The following is an 18,245-nucleotide window of genomic DNA, read 5'->3' on the forward strand; positions in this document are numbered from 1 at the left end:
CTTTCTCACCTGGCAGAGTGGAGCAGTCTTAGGAGCAGGATTAGCCGACATCGCTCTCAGCAGGCGACGCCGCTGACCTGGCCGTTACATCAGTGTCACACTGACCTACAGTGGTCGTCTTCGAGGGAACAGGACATTGGCGACTTAAACCTTTGCTCCACCTTCACACCCACGGTTACCCGGAGAGAGAGAGAGAGGCAGTGTATGTACACAAGCAGCGTGTCGCCCTCTGCATATGGCACATTTATTTAAGGAAAGCGTGAGAACAGCAACGCAATGTGCTCGCTCTCCACACGCCTCCAAATGACCACCCACCACATCCGCACAAGCCGAGCGGTGCAGCGTGGGGCCTGCAGGCTGCAGCTTTAGAAATAGTCCGACTGAGACGTGTCCTCTGCTATTTAATGCTTCACACACACATGTACAATTAACTTTGACAGCGGGGATATTTTTGAACAGTCTCACCTCCACACTTTTCAGAGATACGTCTCCGAGCGGAGGCCGTGAAAGACAAGCTGCTTGCCTTTGGCCTTAGACCTCGGAGACGTCCAACGACAAACATAGCTCTGTATCCGATGTGGCAGCTCGACGCGTGTTTGTCTGTTCTTACTATTATTGCCCCGGCAGCAGGCTCATAATCTCTGCATCGTGGCTGCAGGGATTTGCCGGGGATTATAGTTTTCATACCAGCTGCTGGAGTTCGCTTTAAACAGAGTGACGTCTGCAGTGATGTGAGTTTATACCAGAGATTCCCGATTTGGAAACTGCAGGTGATAATGACAGAGGTTATTTATTTGTGACCTTTAACCTTTGGCCTTCAACAGCCGCTCCTGTGCACACGTGCATGTGAGTAAACAGGCAGGAATGGTGATGTCTTATTCTCCATCAAATACATATTAACAGTCCTTTTGTTATTTTAAAACAGTGAGAGATTTGTATCGCACTTTAGATCAGTTTTAAGTCTTTTAAAGATCTCGACACTTTGCCACCAAAGTGTTTAATAAGATGAACAACATACCAACTGTGTTCCTCTATTCAGAGCATGTGCCGTAAAATGTGGCAGCGCTAAAATATAAGGTCACAGCCTCGATAAAATCACAACAGTTCATTTTCTGGGAAATATGAGTGAGCTCAGCAGATTTCACTGGTACAAGTTTTAAGTAATAGTACGAATACTACACTGTAAAAAAGTCCAGTATTGAAATTATACTTCTTCTTCTCAGACTATGTTGTTGTTATTATTGTGAATAAAAGATTGTCATTTATTCAAGTATTTTGTTAGGATCAATATATGTTTAAATATGTTTAAATTACTTTTTATTTGGATTCCCACGTACAAACTACTGTCCCTGGAGTCCGGTGTGGGATTAATTATATAATTAAATTTACCCGAAGCAAATTCAATATGACACAGACATATGCATACATGTGTGATATATGCAGTATAATATATAAATACATGCATTTATATGATGAAACAGGTAATGCTAGTATGAAGTGATGAAGTATTTCTCACGCTACATGTTTGAAAACAGGAGCAACAGGATTAGAAACCAGATGAAAGGTCACATGATCACCAGCGTTAATCACCTTCATCCAGAGTCAATAAAGGTCTGAAGGACATTTTATTCTTATCTGGTCAAAGTGATGACCTCATCATCTCCACTTCCTTCACAAAACACACTTCAATTAAAACCAGTCAGATTGTGTGTGAATCAACACTGAGTGTGTTTGATAAAAACACACTCAGTGTTGATTGTGTGACTTTGTTAAACATATGTGAAGTGAAGTGAGAAGAATCTAGAAGAAAAGCAGAAAGAAACTAAATCAGTGGGTTTCACATGTATGCAGATGATACAGTTGTATATATCATTAAATCAAACATTATTATTATACTTATTCCAATTACTGTCTGTGGACGTGTTACTACGGTGTTAGTATGTGTGAAATGTCACGTAACGCGTTGTTATGAAACTGTTTTTGCTAACAAAGGCTAGCTGGCTAACGTAAACATCGTAATCTGGAACTCTATCAACTCGGGTTGTTCGGGAGTGATGTCATTCCGAGCTCCGAGGTTTAATAGAACGAGGAGTATGATTCACGTTCATTAGTGTTTACTGTTTACCAGTTTATACTGCAGATAGTTTAATCTTAATCTTGTTGGGATTAATTCATAATAAAAAATCTAATACTCTTATCTAAAAATATGGTGTGTAATAAATATAATGTAACAACTGTTATGACACTTTAACTTCCTGTGGCAAATAACAGTACATTGCACAATCCAGTCTCTGGTGTTTATTTACAACATATTGCACAACCCCTCCCCAGGCGCTTGTTGTACTTTTCATATTACATTTTTGTTTCCAAATCTTTATATTTTTTTATATTAATACTCAAACGCACCACATCCAATTCCTTGTATGTGTAAACCTGCTTGGAAATAAAACCTGATTCTGATTTAAAAAGTAAATAATTCCCTCTGAACAGTGACGTAATCAACAGAAATGGAATCATTCACATAAAATAATAATAATTGATTACAGTGTCGGGGTTAATGTACTAAGTTATTAGTTACAGTTACAGTTACGTCTTCAGTACATTTCCACCGCAGCTGTACCTTTAAGAAAAACACTGGGGGGGAGGGTGGGGGGGGGGGAAGCGTGAATGAAATCCAGCCATTCATAAATATCAGCCCCTGCCGCGCTGTGATTGGCCGAGCCGACCCTCGTGCACAAGTCACCACCTCCGCGGACGCCATTGGCCGCCCCCTTTGACGGACCTGCCCGGCCAGCCAATCAGGGAGCGAGCCTGCGCGCTGCCGGAGCCCGGGGGAAAGAAGCGAGCGGACCATTGAGAAAAAAGCTCAGTCAACTTCTGTGCGTCGACCGAGCAGCATCTGTGCGTGCGAGTGCGTGATCCTGCTTGATACTGCGTGTTAGTGCGCGGACCGGTGCACGACGTTGCGTGGTCTTTTAATCATCACTTCGTGCGCGTGGATATTTTAACGCATCTTTTCGGACGCAGAGGACGTGGACGCGCATCGCAAGGTAAGCTGCTGCTGCTGCTGCTGGGGGGGGGGACTAGTTTTCACGGAGCCGCGGATGTTTTTTTTCTTCTTCTTCTAACGCGCTTATACGCAACGCCATTTTATTTAAAGATATTTACTTTGGCGACCATTTTAAATATTCCGCTTCTATGTGCGTTAAATAAAACACAGTGCGTGTATACACTGTGTGTGTGTGTTGTGTGTGTGTGTGTTGATTTACGTGCGTGGTTGTTGCGCGGTCAGGACACTGTGATTTCTTTCTTTTTTTTATGAATGGACGGGCCATTTTTTTTCCTCCCTTGTTTCCAAACGGATCCAATTTCACTTCATTGAGAAAAACAAGGGAGGGGGGGGGGGGGGGTTGGGGGAAGGGCGGAGGGAGGAGGGGGGCCGGTATCGGATGATTCCCCCCCCCCTCTCCAAAACCTCGATTGAGACGCAAAAGTTTCACGCAAATTGGGATTTTGCGCAAAAAGTTGAAAAGTTGCGCAGTTTGACTTTGAACCTCTTTTATGAGCCCGTGAAGTGAAAATTTAATTATTAAGTTGCGAACTTTGTCTTGTTTTCAAAAATGTCAACATTATCATTTTTACACTTAAATATTTATTTAACTATACCCATAATAATATTTATTCATAAAGCATTCTGATTTCTACAGTAAAAACAAATAAGTCACAAAACCATGAGAAAAAAAGTTGAAATATTATAATAGTTGATATCTATCATTAATATCTGCTTCTTTATGATAAAATAAATATCGTCATTATACTTCTTGATAAAACCTGTAAAAGTGAAGTAACTTTATTTCTAAAAGCATCAAACTTCCATCTTGCAGGTACAACACCCCTCTCTCACCTTATTCTAACTTCCAATGCGTAAATAGTGGGTCAGAGTTGAGCCAATTAAACCGTCAACGCTAACTTTCTACTTTAGATTAACGAGCTATATTAATACGAGCTCCACATAGAGACACTGGCTCCTGCTCGGCTGCTGTAGTTATTGCCCAGCAGTCGCTCTGTGTTCCGTCATCTATTAACGGGAGATGGAGGAGTGAGTCATATCACTATTTCTTTTAACTTTGTCTTTTTAAATTCCTCGACCTAGCAGAGTTGTACACGGGGGGGCGGTAGCCGTGACACCAGTTTGTAGGAGCCAGCAATAGGTCGGAGCCTCGTTAAGACACTAATCAGCTCTGTGACCGGCCCTGGTTCGTCTCCATCTCGTTAGCTTTGCTTCGTGGGAGCAGGCGAAGAGCGAGACTCCTCTTCCCAAGTCTTTACTCCACATCTCTGAGCGGATTATAGTAGGAAAGTAGTGCAGCTTATATAAATGCACTACATGTGTTTCGTAATGACCGTGTGTGTTTATGTTGAGCTGCTTCCCCCCCCCCCCCCCCCCCTCGCTTCAAAGAGCTGTTTGTTGGTTAAATAAAGGGCCGAGGGAAGATGGTGGCCTTGTTGCAGCATCAGAAGATGAACCAGTTGTGCTGCTGCGTAAACACAACCCGATGTAGAGGAGTCCAGATGTTTAAGTTTTAGCACAACAACTTCAGGGTTCTGGATATTTAAGGTTTTACTGTTCGTCCACCGTCCCTTGAGCATGAAACTGATTTTGTGTCCTCTCCTCGTCCTTGTTTTCCAGTGACCCACAAAGTGACGCAGGCGCTGTCGCTTTAAAGCGAACACCTCCCCCTCCCCCCAATACTGAAGCCCCCCCTCCCCGTTCGACCAGATAACATGGACGGATTCTACGACCAGCAGGTCCCATTCATGGTCCCACCCAGCGTAAGTGGACACACGACATCATGTCCTTACATTGTTGACCAGTGGCTTTACATTGTGTACAGTGGTGGCTGTGCGTCCCTTAGCTCTGGTCACTGCCTCCTGTCTGTTGATGTTCTGACATTTCTACCATCTTCTCCCAGCAGCACAAGTCTCATGTGGATGGACCGGCTCACATCAGGCCTCTGCTCGACAGGAAGAGGAAGTTTGTCGACACAGAACTCGCCCAGGACACGGAAGGTAACATCCCCGGTGACGCTCGTCCCCGTGATCAGCATGTTTTGATTTGTGGGAACATCTGATCAATAACTTTTTCTTTCTTACTTTTCGATATTTCCAGATCTCTTCCAAGACCTCAGCCAGCTGCAGGAGATCTGGATCGCAGAAGGTGAGTTTTGTATTTATTCTACAGAAAATAAATCATTTGACAATTCTACCAAAGTTTCAGAAAGTTGTGTTTTCCCTATTATCAACCTTCCACTACGAGCAGCGGCTGAAGATCGTGTTTATCTCTTAGACCTTTGTTTCTAAAAGGTGACCACGATGAAATTGGGCAAGTTTTAAGGTGAAAGATTAACTCGGCCGGAATGTGAAATATACTCTATTTTTCAGTTAGCGATTAGAGCAAGAAGAGCAAAGTCCTTCGCATGAGAAACTGCTGACCATGTTTTTTTTAGTTTTGGCTAAAATTGGCTTTTTGAGTTGCTCCAAAAAAAAAAAATTCCAAAGGAGCATTGTTTTGATTTGTACCTTTTCTCCTGTATCTTCACAGCCCAGGTGCCCGATGACGAACAGTTTGTCCCTGATTTCCAGTCGGATAACTGTGAGTACTTCTGTTGTTCCTCTGTTGATTGTTGTGATTGTGTCGTTCTGAACAGATTCTGTAACGGCCTTGGTGCCGTTGATCCTGGTCATGATTGGGATGTTTTAGCACCGGTCGGTTCTTTTCTGTATTCAGGAAATTGAAATAACCGTCTTTAATCGGGCTGAAATGAGACTTAATCCTCCGTATTTCTTACGAGGAAATCTTTTCTTTTTGAATTACTGTCCCTGGAAAGACGTCCGGGTCACCCCTGCAATACACTAGAATTCTTCATCCTTTTGAGGACAAGCACCATCCTTCGTCTTCAAGACTCGACTCTGGGAAGGGCTGCTCGCTCTCCCTCCCTCCCTCCCTCTCCTCCATTTTGAGTTTAATCAGCCGATTGGCATGGGGCATCACATGAGCCAAGCTCCTAATCTGATTTCACACTTTCTCGCACTCGGGCCCTGCTGCTGAAGTGGGCTAGATTCCAGTGGATAGTGGCGGCTTCAGATCTGCCTGTTTTAAAGTCTCTGCTACCCTGAACCAACATCCCTCAAAAACTGTCCGTGCAGCCTCCTGTTCTGCTCTGCACGCCGCCTTTAGGCTGCAGCCAGGGGGGGGGGGGGGGGGGGGGGGGGGGGGGGGGGGGGGGGGGGGCATGTTTGAATTATGCCCAATGGAGCATTTTATGTGCTCCCCCCCCCCCCCCTCCCTCGCCTATGTCTTTCTGAGTTTATGTTTTCGTCTGATGCGTAGGAGATGGAGACAGGGTGTGGTGGCTGCCTCTCGGCGTCAGGGCTTTTAAATCTTGGTTAATGTGGCACGTGGAGCTGTAAACTGAACACTGGCCTGCAGAGCTGCAACGTGTTATTGACGTTGCTGCTGTGACATGTATGTCTTTTTTTATAGAGGGCCTCATCCAAGGTTCCGTGTGGGTTTATTCTGAATGTTGCTGGGTCACTGTTAAGTGCCGTTGTGGTTGCGTCCGTGACCTTGTGCTGTCAGTACGCTGTGTATCTGTGTGTGCTTGTTTTTGTTGCCTCTGAAGGACCTTTTCTTTCAGTTTAAACACTTCCCTTGTCAGGACTAGTGCACCTCATGGGGACCAGAGCCTAATGAGGCATGTCTGAGGTCCTGGTAAATTTTAGCGGTAAGGTTTTAGTCGTGCTGTCCCCAATGATTGGTTTTCAAAGCAGTGTCCTTGATACAGAGGAGTGGGTTTGGTGGTCTTTGTCTCTCTCTCTCTCTCAAATCCCTTATTCGACAAAACTAGAGCTTCAAATATGAGTTCCAGTGAGTAACGGCTCCTTCACTGAACTGTACATAATTTACTTGTAAGTTGAAAAGAGAGAAGCTGTGGAAGCGGATCAACTGATATGCAACAGCACAAGAGTTTGTGTTTTGGTGCTTTTTCATTAATCCGCCCCCCCCTTGCACCGTTCCAGAGTAAGAGAAGACGTCTAATCTTCCCGTTATTTACTTTTCTGTGTGTGTGAGGAGTCTCGCCCGAGCCATTAGGCTTCGCTGCGCACACAAGGGAGCTCACGTGCCCATTGTTAGCTCTGCTCAGGTCCATCAGCACCCTGGGTGATTTATTCGGCTCCCGCTCCTCTGTGCCCAGGGATCTAGTTTCTGCCTGGCTATTATGTGGCGCCCCGGAAACTGCCGCTGATACGCAGAGAGCGGCAGCCAGTGTCTAATGGTTACAGCCCGGGAGAAGAAAATCATTCACCGCCATTAGATTACAGCCACACTGATTCATGGGGATTGGTATTGCTTGGCCTAATGGGAATCAGACGAGGAGTTTGATAGCTTTTGTGTGTACAGTGCAGTTAGTATCATGCTACCTAGCGCTGGTGGATGGATGGCTGTTTTCAGAGCGTGGAGTCGAGCGTCATTAGGGCGGATGATAAATAGCTGCTAAGTGGCTCTGTCAGATGGGGGGGGAGGTACACAGACGCTGTCCATGCGTCCATTTATCCATCAGATCCAAACGTTGTTAAGATAACTGCTGCACTTCTGTTTATAGCTTCAATTATGTGATATCTGGAGTTTATCTAATGCATTCTGTTGTTTCTCCGCATGTCTCCTTCTATCTAGTGATGTTTCATGGCCCGCCACCAGCCAAGATCAAAAGAGAGCTGACTCGCTCCAAAGAGCTGTCCCCCTGCCGCCAGGACAGGAGTCCCATGCCCTACGGAGAGAAGTGCCTTTACAGCTACAGGTTCGTAGTGTCAGAGTTATCAGGCGCACAACAGCGCCACATCCGTCTCAAATGATACGAGTTCTGACTCTTCCTCTGTCCCGTCTCTTCATCCACAGTGCCTGCGACAGGAAGCCCACCCCAGGGTTCAAGCCATTAACTCCCCCCTCAACGCCGGTCTCTCCTTGCGGCCCCAACAGCACGCCAGGAACGCACCCACTGAGCGAGCAGACTCCCCCGCCTCACTCCCATGTAGCCAATCCGACCCCGGGGCCGCGTCCGGTGCACGTACAACAGCCAATCACAGCAGGGCCGCCCAACCAGCAAGCACTCCCAGTCCACAGCCACAGCCCACCCTTCGCCGTGCCCTGTGTACCCATCAGTCAGGATGCCAACAACTTCACACCTGAGCACAGGTGAGCACGCGCCTCTTTACCTAGAGTTGGACTTTACAATTATTGTCGTGTCTTTTCCAGCATTAATCACATTGTTTTGCCATTTCTTCCATCTTAAGGTTCCAGAGGCAGATGTCAGAGCCATGTCTACCTTTCCCCCCCTCAGAGAGTCAAGGGCGCCCCCAGTTCATGCCCCAGCCTCCCAGCAGCAGCAACAACAACAACAACCTGCCACGTGACGGGCGGCCACCGTACCACCGCCAGATGTCAGAGCCGCTGGTGGCAGTGCCTCCCCAGGGCTTCAAACAAGAGCTCATCGACCCACGGTACACCGAGCAGGGCGTCCCCACCATGGGCCCCCCAGGTCCACCCCAGGGCCCTCAGTGTCAGGCTTCCTTCCATCCCATGGCCATCAAACAGGAGCCCCGTGACTTCTGCTTTGATTCTGGTGAGTAGCAGGAGTTGGAGAAGAGAATCCAGTATGAAAGTCTCTCGCTATCAGTGTGAAAGTAATTGTCCGGAGCTGAGAGCGAGCAGAGGGCGAGGAATGTGCTTGGCCATGTTTGTTCTGGGCAGTAACACATGCCTGTGAGTTTTAGCATGCAGCAGAGGCCTGGTCACACAGACGCTCATTTCACACACTCAAAGACTCGGAGCCTAATATGTGTTGTTCCTCCAGAGTCACGGCAGTAGGAGTAAAGTGGGTCTTTTAGCTCCGCTTAAGCCTCCAAGGGCAAAAAGTAAATGGGTCATCCAGCCAGGTGCAGCGAACCTCTTCAATGAGCCTACCTGGAATAGATCTAGGCCAGCGTCCTCAGAGGACTTGGTGACCTGCAGCAAAGCAAGTCCATTGTAGGGGCCTGGATTTTCTCTGCTTGGTTTTTACAGAAAACTCAAGGGGCCAAACGATGCTTCCTTGTCAATCAGTCTTGACAGAGATGCTGTTTACTCGTGTTGTGTAAATCAAACGAGGCAGAGTGAGTGTGGGTTGTGCGTTGTTTGATCCTGACACCCACACGCCCAGCTGTTGTCCCCGCTCTGATGCATTAGCACCATCTTTTCCTGAGACTCTGCAGCTTTTGTTCTTTATCTTTATCTCGTTCAGCCGGTCTCATTCTTCTCCTGCCTGTTGTGTGAGCGGCTGGCAGGGTAGTGATGTAATGACAAATCCTCTTAGCTTCTTTTGGTCTTTAAATACCTACGTCACAGGCCTTGTATCTCGAGATGGATGGACGATGTGCATGTTCAGTGACAGATATACAGCCACAGTTTGAATCCGTGCACACATGCATTAGGCCGGAGGAGTTTCGAGAGTTCTTCTAAGACTTGACCATAACGATTGCTTCCTGCAAACTCTTTCCTGAGTCAGAGACTTGAGGAAACACTCGTTCATGATTGATCTGTGGCCATCTTATCAGCAGACAGGAAATAGAGGAGTGGAAGGGACAGAAACGCTGCGAACGGAAGACAGGCCTTGACCCCCTCGGGGGAGGACTGGCATAACTTGATTGTCATTGAGATTTAATACAGCAACCATGGTGCTAATCCCATTTAAGGGCTTGGCGGACATGCAAGGGATGTTGTGTGCTGAGCAGTGTACTCTGATCTGGGCTTTGGTCCACCCCTCTGTGCGTGTGGGCGGACGTTTTTCAGCCCAGCTATTGGAGCTGCGGATGAACATGGCTGCTGGTTGGACAGAAAAGCCGCCACCGTGTCTTTTGACCTTTTCTTTCCATACTGTATATTTGTCAGAGTGACCTAACGCACTAATATAGCTTGGCCTGGATGTCTCTATAAACACAGAGTGAAGCGCACGACCCGCCGCAGATACAATATCAAAGCTGCGTATCTCTGTGCACTGTGGCAGGCGTCCAAATATATCTGTCAGCTGTGAGCTGGATTTTGATGTATTACACATTTGATAGGACGGTGAGGACGGTTGGTCTAAATTCATGCTCCTGTCTTCTTTGTTTACAGAAGTGCCGAACTGTCAGTCATCCTTTGGGAGAGCAGGGAGCTTCTACCAAAATAACCATGAAAGTAAGTTCAGAATATTGTCTTCATTTTACATCGACACGTTTTAATTTAAATTCATCCTCTGTGACCCTGAACCTTGTGACTTATCGAGCTGCTGAAAACTCAGCGGGTGATAAAGTAGCAGTCGGCAGCATTGAAATGACAACTCAAGGAGAAGTTAATCTATCAGTGAATCCCTGTGTAGCTGCCCGGGCCATATTGCTTTGCGGGCAGTTTTGATCTGTGGTCATTGGCCTTCGTGTGAGAACACCTCGCTCGACCTGCTGTCGCACTTTCATCTGATTTTTTTTAATCTTTTTTTCCAATCGCAGGCTTCTCCTTCGACAGAGATCCTCAGCTCTACTTCGACGATACCTGTGTGGTCCCTGAAAGATTAGAAGGTAAGATCAAGAAAAAACCAAGTTGTGTTAGATTCTCTAAAGTGGGCTCCTGTGAGCAGAGCTGGGTCCTTTGGCTGCTCGTGGTACATAATGAACAGCGAGTCCTCTTCACAGTCGCCATCTGGCAGGAATGTCTCACCACACTGTGGCCGTGGTGGAGCACAGCGCTGACTGACACGTTTCTTTTTCTTCGCTCTTTCCCCTTCTGCCTCTTCATCTCTTTCTGTCCTCTCGTCTTCGCTCTTCTTCCTCTCGCAGGTAAAGTAAAACAGGAACCTTCCGTGTACCGTGACGGACCTCCCTACCAGCGCCGCGGCTCCCTGCAGCTCTGGCAGTTCCTGGTGACTTTACTGGATGACCCGGCCAATGGCCACTTCATCGCCTGGACCGGTCGCGGCATGGAGTTTAAACTCATCGAGCCAGAAGAGGTTAGTCCCCACTTTGCACAACTGCACGGATGTTTGAACTTTACAGAGCAGATTTGTGATCTGTGGGTTCTTTCCCCTCAGGTGGCTCGTCGCTGGGGCATCCAGAAGAACCGACCGGCGATGAACTACGACAAGCTGAGCCGCTCGCTGCGTTACTACTACGAGAAGGGCATCATGCAGAAGGTAAAGGCACGTTCACCCCTTTCTTTTCTCTCCTTCCACTCCTCTACCAGCCGTTGTGAGCTGATTCGGGGGGGGGATGCTATGACATAGTCTTATAGCAGCTAAATAGATGCAGTGAATATCTTTTCTTCTACAAAATACACGAGTCCTGCAACTTTTCCCATGAGAGTCAATATGTCTGTTGTCTTGTTTCTCAGGTGGCTGGTGAGCGATACGTGTACAAGTTCGTGTGCGACCCCGAGGCTCTCTTCTCCATGGCCTTCCCCGACAACCAGAGGCCCAACCTGAAGGTCGACCCGGACAGCCTGCCGGGGGTGGACGATGACACCGTGCCCCTCACCCACTACGAAGAGTCCGCCCCCTACCTGCTGGACGCCGGGGAGCAGTGTGTGGCGGGCCTGCCCTTCTCAGACGGCTACGGCTACTAGCACGCAGCATCCGGCGTCCTGACGCACGACACACACGTACACGCAAACACTCCCAAAGTCTCTCGACTCCCACTCTTAAAAGAAAACCCAGAGCTGGACCTGGCGAGCTTCTTTCGGAAGATGGGACCTCGCGCTCTGCTCTGTTCCTTCTCCCGCTCCCTGGAAAACCTTTTATTAAAAACTCTGTTCGACTCCCAAGCCAAGAATGAACGAGGGAAAAACCTGCGAAGGGCTCTTCTACTGCACCATCACACGAACGACGGAGAAAGAGAGAGAGAAAGGGAGAGGGATGTGAGGCCGGTGACGTTGAACTGGAACCGGTCGCTCTCACAAGCTTAAGGAGAGGGGCTACTGTTGCTATGGAGACCAAACGAAGCGAGGCCACAGCCCGCCAACTTTAAACGAACTGGCAGACTTTCCCCGCTGCGCCCCCCCCCCCCCTTTGTACGGGACTGCAAAACGTTGTTACATTTCTGATTTTGTGACAATCTGCTTTTCTTAAGTACAATCAAATAAGAGTTGAAAACATTAAAAAAAAAAATCTAATAAGATATATAAAATGCAGCATTATTCTATAGTTGCCTTTTTTGGGACCCCCCCCCCCCCCCCACACACACATTTTTACGTCACCACATCTAAACGACAAAATCCGTGAAAGGGCTTTAAATTGCAAAAAGACGGATTAACAAAAAAAAAAAACATCAATCGGCTTCTTGTGTTCTGTAGATAGGACAACAACTAGTTTTATTTTAGACACCCAGAACTCTCAGGTTTCTGGGGCGTTGCTGTGTTTCAGTCGGTCGGGCTGCTCTCTTGTGTAAATGTTATGTTCTTTAATGGTTCTCCACTCGTAAGAGATTGTATCTGCCTCCCCTTAGAGACTGCACCCCACAGTAGGAGCCCTCAGTCTATACAGTCCACTCCTCCAGTCTCTGTTCATTACTGCTGGCTCCTTTTAATCGCTCGACTTTTAGCGGCGATTAGCACTCCATCTCCTCCGTTTGGAAAGGGATACATAACACGTATTTTGCCAGATAATTCCTAAAAAGCCTAAGAAGTTATTATGTATGATAAATGGTCACGTTGCTCCTCTTCTTTTCCATAACTCTGTCTCGGTGCTTCACGTTTCCTTGGCAGTGTACTCGTCCCTCTGATGCACCAGTATGGCAGGAGCATCAGGAAGCTGCATGCAAGTAAAAAAAAGAAAAAAAGAAAAGAGAGGTGGAATTTTGACGACCTCTTTTTTTTGGGACACCTCTCCGCCAATCACGAGCTGTCAACTGGAAACCTCCTGCTTCTCTTTGCATGGTGTAATCAGTCGAGACTGTGTGCCCACTAACATATCGCTTTACCGTCTCTGGACAAAGAAGATATTTGTGATATTCTCTGCAATTTTCTTGTGTTCATGATCTCTGTTTCTGAATGGGGGCAAAGACAAACTTATATAAAGTATATATTTTTGCTATAAGGCTGCATTTGTTTTGTTTTTAATGTATGAGCTGTATAGTTCTGGCTTTAATAGACATGTACCTTTTTAAAAACCCATCTCCACCCTTACGATGCAGCTACTGCAGACTGTTTCTTCAGGAGAGCCCTGTGTTGGGGTTGGATGAGGAGTTGTTACTATCACGCCTGCAGACGTGTGTCTACGCATGACGCACGGCATCATGGGATCCACCCCGGGCGCAGGGATCGTCTGCACTTGTATAGGCTTCAGTCCACTCCCCTCACAACGTGTTTCTTACACTGCTGAGTTTATAATAATCTGTACTGGGTACAATAAACGGTCCTCTATGCTTCACTGCCTGCAGTCCTGGTGTGTTTCCTCACTCTCTCCCCCCCCCACACTCCTGTTGCAGTCAGTCGGTCAGCTGACTGGCGGCTGTGGTCTGGCAGTCACTGTGCTTGACCTGACTGATTTCTGAGTCACATGCCTCTCCTGACTGGCTAATCATTAACTCTCTTTTAACTTGTGGCAAATGGGTTTCAGCATCGTCTGGGATCCGTGTACGAGAGCGGAAAAAAACAACCTGGTTTCATTTTGTTGACACTGTAACTGGTGTTTACATTTTTTTAAAGGCATAGAGTCAAATTCATATATGACATTTGCATAGTGCGAAGTTATTTAAGTACATAAGCATCACTAAGTGTGGTGGTAATTTATATTTCACAAAGTAAAAGTTACAAAAGAGCATAGATTTGAATAAATTATCAGACACCCCTTGTAGAATATACAGATAACAAAGTAATATATAATATATATCTTTATAGAAATATGTATTAATTGGTTATTAGATTTTAAAAAATCCCTTCAATATAAAGTCATTTACCTCCGTTTCTTTATCCTGATGTCTCTGCTTGTAGATGAAGCTTCAACCTCACGTATGTGCAAGTATTGGATATTTTAATATTTATGGCTCACTCCCAGTTCTCAGTCAAGTCTAATGCTTGAAGCTCATGAATAATTCGGCAAACGCCGAACCAGCAACAAACGGCAGCGTCAGAAATGTCTTCCTGTTTCTCCTGTTCTGAAGGTTTTAGTGTCAAACTGTGAATTATTTACCGACGAATCGTGCAAACATAAAAGCACAAGGATCAACCTCAACATTAAACCCAGCTACCTGTTTTAACATTGTTGCTCATCGGTGTATATTACACATTAATACATTTGTGCTGAACAACATTACCACACAGTAAACCTCGGGTTATAAAATAATCCACAATTAAGAGGACTTCACAAGTTGCTAAATTCTAGTTCATTTTAAAAGCTGTTGGATATTTCTACGACGTGTTGCAATGAAAAGTAACTAGTACATAGAGTTGTGAAAATAAAGTAGTGGAGTAGAGCTGGAAAGTGAACCTGTACTTATTTTGAGGAATGCTTGAATAAACTAGTAGAGACGCCAACAGTCCACTTCCATTGAACCAAGCTGCACCAAGAAACCGCTCAGCAGGGCAATAGATAAATTCAAATAAAAGCAAGGTAGAAAGAGATTACTATAAGAAAAAGACAAAGACAATACAAAACTCAAACTATATACACTCCAAGGTGCAGTGTGATAATCGTTGCAACTGAAGAAACAACTTTAACTGTATGTAGTGTGTCTGCAGTGTGTGTGATAGTTATTGCAAATGTAATTTTGATTTCCACATCCTCCCACCAAGTTTTGTGGAAATCCGTCTGGTGTTTTTTTGCGTAATCTTGTTTACAAACAAACAAACCAGCAGACAGACGGGGGTGCAACCATATTTTTCCGGAGGTATTCATTTGCTCCAAACTGTGTGTTTGGCACCGTGTTGTGTTGTTTGGTTAAATGTGAACTCTGAGGCCTGAGGAAGTGTGAGCTTTGTGCTGTTTCACAACCATCTTGTGATGTTTGCTTCATTTCAACAGCTCGGCCTCAAACTCCTCCCTCGGGCACGTCTCTCTGACTTTTTGTTTTTACAGTGTCGGCCTCCTAATGTCACCTGGTGTTAAATTTGTCCTGGAACATGTAGCAATGATGGTAACTGATAAAAGAGCGGAGCTTTGGACTGGGGCCTTGTTTTGATGGCCCGGCAACAGTCGGCCTGGTGTTGAGTCTCATGAAAGCACAGAGTGTAAACGTCTCCAGGAGCTACACTAACTGTCCATCGCCTGAGAGAGGCTGTGGACGCTGTGAGAGGCCTTTCAGTGAGCTCATGGGAGCTGCCCTGCTCTCATTGTGTGGGTCACATTCATAACTGATGTGGTTTTTTACCTTTACTTCGCTGCTCTTCATTGAAAGCTGCTGTCGGAGGTGTGTGTGTGTGTGTGTGGAACAAGACACATTTAGAATTAGAATTCGTTTTATGCCCCAACACAAATGTCCCCCCTCTCCTCCCCTGACTATTTCCTGGATTGATAAACTGTAATAATGTTTTAGAAATAAAAAATATGAATATTCGCACATCACAGCTACTGTGCACTTTAGCTAGTCCTCTCGTCAGACTGAGATGGGACAAACTGTCTCAATTCAGGGTCCACCTGCCCTATGAGGACCACCTCGTCAATAGGCCGCATAGACCGCGAAGGCCGAACCAAAATGAGTTAGCCTCCGAAGGATGCAGCCTCTGAATTGAGCCACAGTCCGGCACCATATATTGACCTGGAAACACAACATTAACATTAAATCAAGGTATGGACAGATGTATATATTACGTTTTAGGCACCGACACATAAGAAACAAACAAGGCTGCATCGTAAACAACTCTCTGGGTCAATAACAGAGTTCGTGATACATGGAGCAGGGAGAAGAGTGAAGCTAATGGGTCCTTCAACATACATCGTGGGCCTAATACATGACCACGAGCCGCGTCCAAGTAAATTATTAATCCAAACACAAGGCAAAGACAAGGCCGCTCAAGCATTATATGGTTTCTTCTTTAAAGACTAAGGCAGGTGCTCTCACACACACACACACACACACACACACACACACACACACACACACACACACACACACACACACACACACAAAGCCTCCTTTCACTGCAGTTTGAGAGAGTGAACGACTCCGTCCTGGATACGGCTACTGAGAAATATGGGTCACGCTGCCCGGGAAGGAACCAGCACAAATCTTTCACATTATTTGGCTAACTTGTTGTGTTCGCACTGTGCTAATTACCATGGAGAAGCTCTGCTCCCTGAAACTCTGTTACATAACGGATTTCTCTAACACTCACACACACACACACACACACACACACACACACACACACACACACACACACACACACACACACACACACACACACACACACACACACACACACACACACACACACCACCCACAACAAGTCATTGCTTATGTCAGCTTTTCATGGGAGCTCATATTTATTTACGCTGACCATGGCTGCCCTCTAGTGCCCAGAGACCTGAACTACCAGGACATGAGCACCTGGGTGTCCCACAAAGAATATACTGTAGATCAAATAAGACACAGCACAGTTTATCTTATACAGAGTAATTACAGAGCATCCAAGTCTCAAAGAAGTTTTCCTTAGAGTTGACTTGTTGACTATTTCACTATTTAATTTAGTGTAACAGTTTCTTGGAATTGATCTGCCTGTAGTTGGGAGGTAGGTAGGTAGGTAGGTAGGAAGGTTGGAAGGGATGGGTAGGTAGGTGAGTTAGTAGGTAAGTAGGTAGGTAAGTAGGTAAGTAGGTAGGTAGGTAAGTAGGTAGGTAAGTAGGTAAGTAGGTAGGTAAGTAGGTAGGTATATCAACCTGAAGGAATTGTAGGATACTACTACATTGTAAAAGTGTAAAACAATTCTTTAGCTTCTTCCTGCCGATGATAGTGAGACATGATGCTGAGTAAAACAACATGTTACATTAGACAAACTGCTCCTGATCCACAGGCTGCAGCTTCTCTGTCTGCCTTTTCTTTTTCTGTCTGCGAGTGGTGGGTGTAGAGTGGGAGCTGGGATCTGACGCTTTTCTAATATGTGTTTTTCGCTCTCAGCTGCACATTCAATTCCCCCCCCACAGTACAATAAAAGGTGCACAACTGAATTGCACAGAGTTAAAAGTAGCACTTATCAGTTTTGGGATGTGAATGTGTCCTGGTAGCACAACAACTCGGTCCCTGACTTTTCCACGAGCTGACGTCAGCATTATATAATTATGTTCCCTGTGGCTGCAGCAGAGAACACAACAACAGGATCCTTGTGTGGTGCTTTAATGGGCTCTGAGCACTAACTGTAAGTGTATGGAGACTGAAAGTGTTCAAATAACTCACTTTATCTTTCCAGAGAGCTCTATATGTTCAATAATGCCATAAACATTCAGCAAAACCACACTGACTATTACCAGCTCACATTACACACATTTTCAAATGTTTATGAGGACGAACATTGTTCAATAAACCCAGTTAATGGGTCTATATATCAAATTTGATTAAATAAATAAAACACTGCACAAAATAAATCAATAAACTAAGAAGAGCTTTTAAAAAGTAAATCAAGAAAAAACCTCCACAGACAATGGGATGTGAAATAAAAGGACAGATTCATAGGAGGGAATCGTTTTGAGTTGAGCCTACAGTGGACGTTCAAAGGTCAGACAATGAATAAAGAGGCAGTGTTTATTAAATACACACAACGTATGAGGGGTTATAATAAAAATGTATAACACTGCAGTGAGAGGAAGTAGGTAACTCAATCACAAATGTGTTATGTGAGCAGATCATTTATGTTGATGGGGAGATTCCCTGACTGTTGAGGTCTGTGTTGAAAACAACGTCAGCGTTATTAACTCACTGATTTAATAATCCGTTGAATGGTGGAGTTGGAGAAGTTGGTTTTCCCCGTTTTAGTGGAAAATGATCCTGGAACAAAACAGGAAAATAATTGTTAGCTAAGTGGGATGATGAATAGAGGTTTAAAACATGGTATATGTATATTTATAACATGGATAAAATATATATGTCTCAATATTGAATTTAAAATATATAGTATTTTTACTACTTTTGCTTAATTAGAGACCTAAATATTTAGTTAAATTCAAGACTTTTAAAGAACTTTTTAATACCAC

General features: G+C 45.4%; 1 protein-coding gene across 4 annotated transcripts; it reads left to right on the top strand.

The window, feature by feature from the left end:
- The first annotated feature begins 2,853 nt into the window (after positions 1 to 2,853).
- On the top strand, positions 2,854 to 12,219 carry etv5a (ETS variant transcription factor 5a). 4 transcript variants are annotated; one of them, XM_034574752.1, is made up of 13 exons: positions 2,854 to 3,050; positions 4,691 to 4,833; positions 4,974 to 5,070; positions 5,171 to 5,218; positions 5,603 to 5,653; positions 7,736 to 7,859; positions 7,958 to 8,254; positions 8,353 to 8,681; positions 10,211 to 10,273; positions 10,582 to 10,650; positions 10,909 to 11,078; positions 11,160 to 11,267; positions 11,459 to 12,219. In XM_034574752.1, exons 2-13 carry the CDS (start codon positions 4,786 to 4,788, stop codon positions 11,687 to 11,689), a joined length of 1,635 nt encoding a protein of 544 aa, XP_034430643.1. In that variant the 5' UTR covers positions 2,854 to 3,050; positions 4,691 to 4,785; the 3' UTR covers positions 11,690 to 12,219. The 4 variants fall into 4 exon arrangements, with proteins under 4 accessions (XP_034430643.1, XP_034430645.1, XP_034430644.1 ...); XM_034574754.1 differs by having other exon boundaries at positions 11,160 to 11,261; XM_034574753.1 differs by having other exon boundaries at positions 4,977 to 5,070.
- Positions 12,220 to 18,245: the final 6,026 nt, after the last annotated feature.

Source organism: Hippoglossus hippoglossus, chromosome 21 (genome assembly GCF_009819705.1).
Source record: "Hippoglossus hippoglossus isolate fHipHip1 chromosome 21, fHipHip1.pri, whole genome shotgun sequence".
Lineage (NCBI taxonomy): Eukaryota > Metazoa > Chordata > Actinopteri > Pleuronectiformes > Pleuronectidae > Hippoglossus > Hippoglossus hippoglossus.